This window comes from Microcaecilia unicolor, chromosome 1 (assembly GCF_901765095.1).
Source record: "Microcaecilia unicolor chromosome 1, aMicUni1.1, whole genome shotgun sequence".
NCBI lineage: Eukaryota > Metazoa > Chordata > Amphibia > Gymnophiona > Siphonopidae > Microcaecilia > Microcaecilia unicolor.
In genome coordinates, this window is record NC_044031.1 from 299,698,344 (window position 1) to 299,708,367 (window position 10,024).

The following is a 10,024-nucleotide window of genomic DNA, read 5'->3' on the forward strand; positions in this document are numbered from 1 at the left end:
GGGTTAGTGACCACTGGGGGAGTCAGGGGAGGTGATCCCCAATTCCCTCCGGTGGTCATCTGATCAGTTCGGGCAGTTTTTTGGGACTTGGACCTGAAAAAAAAGGGTCCAAATAAAGCGGACCAAATTCTCGTGAAGGCCGGCTTTCTTTTTTCCATTATCAGGCGAGAACGCCCATCTCTTAACCATGACCCCGTCCCGCCTTCGCTACCATGCCGACACGCCCCCTTGAACTTTCGCTAGCTCCGCGACAGAACGCAGTTGAAGCCACCCAAAATCAGCTTTCGATTATGCCGATTAGGCCGGATTCAGGAGATCGCCACCCATCTCCCGATTTGTGTCGGAAGATGGGCGGCAATCTCTTTCGAAAATCAGCTGGATGACAACATTGTGAAAAAAATAGTGCTTTTGAGGTGGCATGCCTTTGATCACCCACATGAGCTGAAGACCTATCCCATTCCTACTCCCACCCCCTCCAACAGGACGACTGCATCACAGAGTGCAGGACCTGGCAGACGATGAGCAAAAACAGTGCTCTATGGCCCTCCATCACACTGCTTCTACTTTTGGTGCATATTCACTGGCTCAGTTTACACAGGTTGAAGTATGGTGGGGCAGCAGTGAGAGCTGTGGTGGGGGAAGGGAAGTGTGGATAGGGAAAGAAAGGGATGCTGGACTCCTTGGGTAAGGATAGGGAAGGATAGATGCTGGAGACCGTGAGTGGGAAAAGAGGGGTAAGGAAGGGGAGATGTTGACCAGCTGGAATGGGGAGATGGGAGTTACGGATCAAGAAAGGGATCTGGGTGTCATCGTCGATGATACGCTGAAACCTTCTGCTCAGTGTGCTGCTGCGGCTAGGAAAGCGAATAGAATGTTGGGTGTTATTAGGAAGGGTATGGAGTCCAGGTGTGCGGATGTTATAATGCCGTTGTATCGCTCCATGGTGCGACCGCACCTGGAGTATTGTGTTCAGTACTGGTCTCCGTATCTCAAAAAAGATATAGTAGAATTGGAAAAGGTACAGCGAAGGGCGACGAAAATGATAGTGGGGATGGGACGACTTTCCTATGAAGAGAGGCTGAGAAGGCTAGGGCTTTTCAGCTTGGAGAAGAGACGGCTGAGGGGAGATATGATAGAAGTGTATAAAATAATGAGTGGAATGGATCGGGTGGATGTGAAGCGACTGTTCACGCTATCCAAAAATACTAGGACTAGAGGGCATGAGTTGAAGCTACAGTGTGGTAAATTTAAAACGAATCGGAGAAAATTTTTCTTCACCCAACGTGTAATTAGACTCTGGAATTCGTTGCCGGAGAACGTGGTACGGGCGGTTAGCTTGACGGAGTTTAAAAAGGGGTTAGATAGATTCCTAAAGGACAAGTCCATAGACCGCTATTAAATGGACTTGGAAAAATTCCGCATTTTTAGGTATAACTTGTCTGGAATGTTTTTACGTTTAGGGAGCGTGCCAGGTGCCCTTGACCTGGATTGGCCACTGTCGGTGACAGGATGCTGGGCTAGATGGACCTTTGGTCTTTCCCAGTATGGCACTACTTATGTACTTATGTACTTATGTAGAGAGGGGAAAAGTAGATGCCAGTCATCTGGAGGGGTTAGGAAAGGGAAGTGGAGATGCTTCACTATGGGAAGGTTGTGGGGGGGGGGGGTGAAAGGGGAATTATAGGGCTATGGGGTGGTAAAGTCTTGAGCCACCCAGGGAAGGGGGAATAGAGCTTTAAGCCATCCCAGGAAAGAGAAGGGGGGAGTATGAATTTGAGACACCCCAGGGAGGGGAAGTGGAGTAGGGCTTTCAGCTTCTGAGAGAACTTTTTGTGTAGGAAAAAAGGTACCGGTACTCATTATGGGTAACCTTAAGGGCGGGGTCACTATCTATGGCTCTGCCCCTACGGTAGCCACACCCACAGTAGCTACACCCCTTTTACCAATAGTGGCACATATAAGCAGGCATCATTGAAATATTACACCAGTATAAGAGAATAAAAATAATGTGATTTTTTTTTTTCATTGTGAATAAATTCTGTAAGCTGTTACAGCTCCAGTATACCCAAAATGACACAAACCAAATTAGCACACAGACCAAGAATTAGGAGAACAGTCTTGCCAAATCTGAAACCAAATATGTTATCAAAATCTCAGACCCAAACAAACAGATCCCTCTATTCAGACACTTGGCCTTGCAGTCACACATGCAGAACAGAGATAGCCCTTCTTCAAATTCTTCAAAAATTAACCTGAAATCCTAAGAAGCTAGACTGCATACAACACAATACCAGCATTTGTTTGCTTTATTTTTTGTCTACTAGATTGTAAGCTCTTTGAGCAGGGACTGTCTTTCTTCTATGTTTGTACAGCGCTGCGTACGCTTTGTAGCGCTATAGAAATGCTAAATAGTAGTAGTAGTAGTAAATAAATATATTTCCTCCTATACAGTGCAAAATAAGACAGCAGATGTAAGTTCTCAAATTAGACATATTCCAAACACTAAAATGAAAATAAAATGATTTTTTTTTCTACCTTTCTTGTCTGGTGACTATTTTTTCAACCCATTTCCAGCGACTTTCCTCTCTCCCCTACTGTCCTTTCCCACCCATGTCCAGCAATTCTCCTCTGCCCCATGTCTTCCCTCTCATCCATGTCCAGCGATTCTCCTCATTGATTATATTTAATATATTTTGGGTAGGTCATAGAAAATGGGTCACACAATCAATAAGTAATACATCACTGGTTACATGGGTCAAATGTGTCATGGGTCAGCTTGCATGACCCATTGCTTACTCTGCTGTGCCTATGAGAATACCGCCATATAGTATAAGTGCATGCCATTTTGTTATAATGTGTACTTTTACACATCTATTTGGCAAGCGATATTATAATAGCCAGTTGTCATGTGTAGTACTTGCTTTATACTGGGAGAGGTTACCACTCGGGGATCAAGGGCAGCACTGAACAGAATCAACTGAGGATTGCTCTTGTTCCTACTAGACAACCAGGGACCTTCAGGAAGAGCCAGGGTGGGATTGGGGGAGTTTTGCAACCATTATCTTGCTACTGGTGGGAGGGAATTGTTGCTGCAGAGGGAATTGATGCAGGGGATGGGGGTATGAAAGACATGTGCTGCAGACATGGTAGGGGTCAGCCCTTCCACTTGCCCCTTCTAGCTGGCATCGAGCATGCCTCAGGATAGATATAAAATCCAATGTTTCAATTTTTTATATCCTTATGTATTCCCCTTGTAAAATGGGGAATACACGTTGATATTCCTGGTCCACTTTTACCATGCATCCTTGCTCTCCAGGTAGTTAAGAAACACCTATACAAAAGTTTCTGTGCAGGGTCCTCTTCTGCACAGTCCACCAGTGAATAGTTAATAAGACTTCTGTGGGAGGGCCAAGATGGTGTCAGTGTAAGTTGCATATGTTGGTCAGGCTGAAAGATACTGTGACTTTTGTAAGACTAACTTTCACTTTCCAGGAGAAATGCCAAAAAGAAGGGGATGAATAAGGGTAACCATCTAACCCCAGCAATTAGCTCAGCCTGGCAACTTTCTATCACCTCCTTCTCACAGCCTCTACCTCCTTCAAGTGTCTTGACAGTGCTGGAGCAAGAGATGCACTCCAGAGGTGAAGGCAATGTGATGCTTAGCCTGCTTAGGCCAGCTGTACTTCTGGAGAATCATGGACCCACTTCAGCAGTGATACAGAACTTGAGAACTAGTAGAGACCTGAATCAGGCAGCTGCTAAGTAAGCCCCTTGCAGGAACTTCCACAATACCTTCCTCACTTGCTGAGCAATCCTGCTTTTTGGGAGTTAGAGGGGAATCTGGAGCTGAGCCAGGAGCAACAATTACAGGGAATCTGTCGGGCAGAAGTGGGTAGAAGATGGTGGAAGATCTGATAGAGGAATTCTTGGTTCCCAGTCAACTCTGAATGAGCTTCCAGTTGACTCTGAATGAGCTTCCAGTTACATTGCCCCTCATCAGACCATCTGAAATTACTTGACTCAATTTGTTTCACCTTGGTATCTCTACCAGGTTTGTTCTTCCTTACTAAGAGTCAGTTAGTCTGAGTGGAGAACTGGCCTAATGGTTAATATAGCAGGTTTTTATCCTGGTATAGTGGGTTCAATTCCCCCTGCAGCTCTTTGTGATTCTGGGCAAATCACTTACCTCTCTATTGCCTCAGGTAAAAAAAAAAAAAACCCAGATTGTGAGCCCTCTAGAGATAGAGGAAACACCTGCTAATAATGTGCAATTTGTCCTCAGCCTGGAACTTGATGGTTAAGTAACATACATAGTAAATGAAATGACAGCAGAAAAAGACCTGCATGGTCCATCCAGTCTGCCCAACAAGACAAACTCATATGTGCTACTTTTTGTGTATACCCTACATTGATTTGTACCTGTCCTCTTCAGGGCACAGACCGTATAAGTCTGCCCAGCACTATCCCCGCCTCCCAACCACCGGCTCTGGCACAGACCGTATAAGTCTGCCCAGCACTATCCCCGCCTCCCAATCACCAGCTCTGCCACCCAATCTCGGCTAAGCTCCTTAGGATCCATTTCTTCTGAACAGGATTCCTTTATGTTTATCCCATGCGTGGATTATACATGCCAAATTACATTTACAAAATATTCAGAAAGCAGAAACTCAACTGGCAACCCAGAAATTAGAAAAACCTACAATTAATATAGTTCAGCAGAAGTTATTGTAAAGCTTTTATTGGTCTACCCCCACTGTAGATGACACAAGCCCTGGAAATTTATCAACTATCTTGGTCACTAAGATCCAAAGAATCACAGCTTTCACTATCATCTTTAGTGAGAGTACATTACTCTTATACTAAGGAGACAGTATTTTCTATTACAGGTCCTTTGCTGTGGAATAAGTTACCAGAAAATCTAAACTTAGTCACAAATTTTTCCAGATTCAATATGCAGTTAAAACATATTTGTTTCCACAGGCATTTACACATTAAGATGGAGCTACAGATAATTTAGGATGTAGAAGATGGAACAAATTGTTTGTGGTTAGATTTTTTTTTACATTATATAGGTTTTATGTAACCAGTGTTTCCCAAGTCCAGTCCTGGAGTATCCCTTGCTAGTCAGGTTTGCAGGATATCTACAATGAATATGCATGATAGAGATGTAGATATAATGGAGGCAGTATATGCAAATCAAGTTCATGCATATTCATTGTGGATATCCTGAAAACCTGACTGGCAAGGGAGTGGCCTAGTGGTTAGGGTGGTGGATTTTGGTCCTGGGGAACTGAGGAACTGAGTTTGATTCCCACTTCAGGCACAGGCAGCTCCTTGTGACTCTGGGCAAGTCACTTAACTCTCCATTGCCCCAGGTACAAATACGTACCTGTATATAATATGTAAGCCACATTGAGCCTGCCATGAGTGGGAAAGCACAGGATACAAATGTAACAAAAATAAAATACTCCAGGACTGGACTTGGGAAACACTATTGTAACCCACCTCGGCAATAGGCTAGAAATGAGCAGATAAATACATTAAATAAATGACTATGATGCAGGATAATGTGGCAGTTTATAGAAAACTGGATATTTTGAAAACTATACATGGGGTTGAATTTGCAGATTTTCCTTGGTCTCTGGCATTTACTTTTAGAGAGATGTTCCATTGATAGCATAAGGAAATTTTAGGAATTCTTCAGATGGTGATGCCGCCATTGTAGAAGATTTAATATCTCCCTCTACACAGATTGCAGATACTACAAAATGTCACTGCTAAGATCATTCTGGGGGGGGAGGGGAAAACAAGAAAGGGCTACCCCTTTCTTGATCACTCTATACTGGCTTCTTGTGACAAGTATAGTATTTAAACTTATGTTGATTGTTTTAAAAAATGTGTATGGACTGGTACCTTCATATGTGAACCACTTTGTACCTTTATATGTTTTCAACCCCCCCCCCCTCCCCCCCACTGGCAGGACTGTAGGTGGAGGACGTCCACTCAGCTTAGAGAGAACAGTGTCTGTAAGACTCTAATTCATTTTTAGGTTTATGATTCATGTTCTAAACTAGGTTTTATATATAGCAGAAATGAATCATTATGGCTTAGCTGTTGATGGGATGTTATGGCTTGATGTGATAATATGCATAGTATAATTTCTATTTATTTGGACATGTTTATAGGTATAATATTATAAATTGTACAGTTATATTATCACTTGTGATCTGCCTTAAACTGTAAGGTAAAGTGTAAAATATGTGGCCCAATTAATTTAAATTTAAGTCATCAGAATCCACAGAGTGTCCAGTGTTTCTTTAGATTTGTCTGGGACTCTTGAAAGGTCTGGAGAGGCAGGAATGAAGAGAAATGCATTACTGGTTTTGATTGAAGAGATTCACTGATTTTCCTGTATTTTCGTAACCAGATCGCTATCTTTATGGAAGCCAATCCTATACAATAATTCTCACCTCCAACATTCTGAGGATGCCTGGAACCATTGTTTCCGCTGGAGGTGGTGTCCCTCATGTAGTAGATAATAGTGACATCACACAACCCACACCAGATTGGCCAGTAGAAGGGAGAGGGGCGGAGCCACGATACAGGGAGCAGCGAATCAGCATAAAACTGGGAATGCACAGCAGCAGGAACAGAAGCCTCTCTCACACAGTTACTCTCACATACACTCTCTCAAACATACACACTCAGAGGAAAACCTTGCTAGCGCCCATTTCCTTTCAAACAGAAACGGGCATTTTTTACTAGTATTCAAATATTTCCTGATGTAAGAAGATTCAAGTAAGAAGGAAGTCCTTCTTTTTGGTGTTGCTTTTGTACTGCATTTTTCCTGTAAATGTGTAATCAAGTATCAGAATAATTCTTATATTGTTAATGAACCTTTTGAAGAAAAGCAGTTTCTGTATCATGAGTTTCCACATCATAAAGCAAATATTCAAAAGGAGTTCAGGAACTAGATAACTTCAGGAGCAACCTGAATGAGTCGTTCATCTTCAAAATTTACAAGGAGCCAACAGACGTTTGGTCTGAACAAGCCAGTCTCTGGCCAAAACTGATCCATATAAATAAAGGAGGGGCATAGGCAGACTAGGGGCAGGATTTCAAGTTAGTCTGAAAGTAGTGATGTTCAGCTACTATCTAGCAAGCTTTATCCCGATATCTTAGCCAAAGAATCAGCAGGCCTAATGGAACCCAAATCAGATATCCACATATCTCTGAGCCAGAAATATACAAATATCTTTTTCAATAGCCACATAAAGATGTCCAGGTAACTTATTCATATTTCTTCATGTGGATTCAGCCCCTCCATTGTTTTTTCTTAAAGTACCGATGGAATCTTTCAAATAGAATTGCTTTTTGGTCTAAGCCGGTGTCCTTCTTTGTAAGGCCAAGGAACAATGACAGCAAACCCTAAGTGTTGTTCCCTGACTCTCTTCTCCCACTATATTGTTCCACCTCACCTCCCTCATACACACACAGCAGCTGTTCTGTTTTCTTCTGGTACTACATGGCTCTCAGTAAGTTTAAGCCATGCAGTATTCCTGTGAGAATGTAAGAACAGCATAAGAGTTTAGGCATCATGTGGCTCAAAATCACTGGGAGATGTGCAGTGTCAAAGGAAAACAAAACTAACCATTCTGGAGATAGCACTGACCACAAGTCTCCAGAAAAGGTGAGAGGTAGGAGGAGGAGAGAGAACTGGCTTATTGAGGGTGAAGGTGGAGATAGGATGGTATAGGCCAATTGGTGAGATAAGCAGGTAAGAATTGAGTCTGCCTGTAATAGAGATGGGAAGAGTGTTTGGGGAGAAAAAGTATGCGGAAGAGGGGCTTGAAGGACAGAGTACTAGGGAAAAGGGTGTTTGGGAGGTGTGTTTATTTTTTTTATAGTGAGTGAGTGAGGGGGGGTTGAGGGGTGAAACAGACCATGAGAAAGAGAGTAGGGGAAAGTAGACTTCATTTTCATTAAATGAATAGCTCTGAATGTCCCTGAGCAGCTGAGATGACTGCATCACTGGAAAGGAACCCCCTCCTTAACCTGGGAATCAGCTGCTTTCTCCAGAGTTGGTACCAGTGTTCACATTATTTTAGTCTGTCGCTAAAGACTTTAGTATTACAGATCATTTGGTCTTGTCCCCATGCTGATTACCCCATCTCTCCCCTTAAACTCTTACAACCATCATCTTTATTATTAGCAAAAAGAAGTATTAAGGGCTCAATATTCAAAGGATTTATACTCCTAATTTTAAGAGATATGGTCCCAAATTGGCCTCTTTGAAAATTTACTAGGGCTGAGTGCCTAACTTTGTACTCAAAATTTCACTAAACTCCTAAATTCAGGGGATGAGAACAAGGACAAATTTAGGGCAGGAAAAATAGAAGCTTAGCACTAATATTTTACACTAGGTTCATAAATTAGGCTCATTATATTGCATTTGTAAAGGAATTCATACCTTACTGGATCAACCTCATTGTCACAGTTTTCCATGTAGAGGGAAAGGTGAAATGTGTGCATTAACACATTTTAGTCTTTAAAACAATAACCCCTTAACTATTAAAGTATGTCCAAAAAGGTTCCATCTAACACACACTTTCCCCATTTAGCAGCACCAGCATATCAATACAGTTGTTTATATTAAAGAATATCAAGAACTTCCCTACTTTGTCAACATGAAGTTGTTTTGCTTCCTTTGTCTTTTCAGATTGAAAATGGACTAACTTATGAAAAATTAACAAACTGGACCACCTCAGCACTGAGGGAAGCTGAAGTTGATGTGTACATACCTGCCTTCAAGCTTGAGGAAACTTATGATCTCGGATCGGTTTTACAACAAATGGGAATGAAAGATGTTTTTTCAAATGCTGCTGACTTGTCTGGTATATCTACCACAGTTGGTTTGAAAGTTTCTAAGGTGGTCCATAAAGCCTATGTGGAAGTTAATGAGGAAGGCACAGAGGCAGCAGCTGCCACTGGTGTAACTCTGGTTAAAATGAGTCTACCAATGCGCGTTCAATTCATGGCAGACCATGCTTTCATTTTCCTGATTAAACACAACCCAACTAATGTCATCCTCTTCTATGGTAAATACAGCTCCCCATAGAAATACACTGAACCTCTATAACAGAGCAGGGTGGTCACGTTTAGATGTAATGCAGTGGCATCCAGTCCACATGTGAATTATGCAGATCACTCAGGCTTATTTCCCATAATGGCTCAACCAAGTTTATTGTTCTGTCCTGCTTTCTACCAAATCTTTATAGGTAATTGGAGAGCACACACCACACAGTACCATTCTTAGTCTCACTCTTCTTTCCAAGAATCACAGTACAGCTATTTAGCCCCCTTAACAGGTTAGCATCATATATAAATACATAAATTAGAACACCTGTTTAGGGTTTACAGTAAAATTATAAGTCTCAGACTGATATTATATTAAACATTACTTTTTATGTATGACTTGCAGTCTTTAATGCTTTAAACATTTCAATAAACAATTTCTTAATTAACAGTATGATTTATGTCATTTTACATTAACGGTATTTTCATTTGGTGTATTGCCTTCTTTTTAACTGACATCTTTTATAGTACAAATCTTGTCCATACAAAAACAAAGGATCAGTTAATTTATTTATTTAGTGATTGGTCCCTCGAGGTTTGTATTCCGCATTATATTCACAGTTTTAGGTGAACAACAATGCTACATACCTAATACAGACAAATCATAACAACAAAACAAAACTAGAAACATAGAAACATGATGGCAGATAAAGGCCATATGGCCCATCCAGTCTGCCCATCCTCTTTAACTCCAAACTCTTCCTTTTCCTAAGTGATCCCACATGCTTATCCAATGCCTTTTTAAATTCTGACACAGTCCTCAACTCCACAACGTCCACCGACAGTCCATTCCACACCTCCACCACCCTTTCTGTGAAATAATACTTTCTTAGATTACTCCTAAGCCTATTTCCTCTTAACTTCATCATATGCCCCCTCATTCCAGAGC

The 10,024-nt window shown here is 41.8% G+C and overlaps 1 protein-coding gene across 1 annotated transcript in view; it reads left to right on the top strand.

The window, feature by feature from the left end:
- Positions 1–9,526, top strand: part of LOC115472921 (ovalbumin-related protein X-like) — a 78,194-nt gene extending 68,668 nt beyond the window's left edge. The window contains exon 8 of the mRNA XM_030207448.1: positions 8,720–9,526. Within this exon, the coding sequence (XP_030063308.1) occupies positions 8,720–9,118 (399 nt within the window). The 3' untranslated portion in view covers positions 9,119–9,526. The remainder of the gene's footprint in view (positions 1–8,719) is intronic.
- The last annotated feature ends 498 nt before the right edge of the window (positions 9,527–10,024 follow it).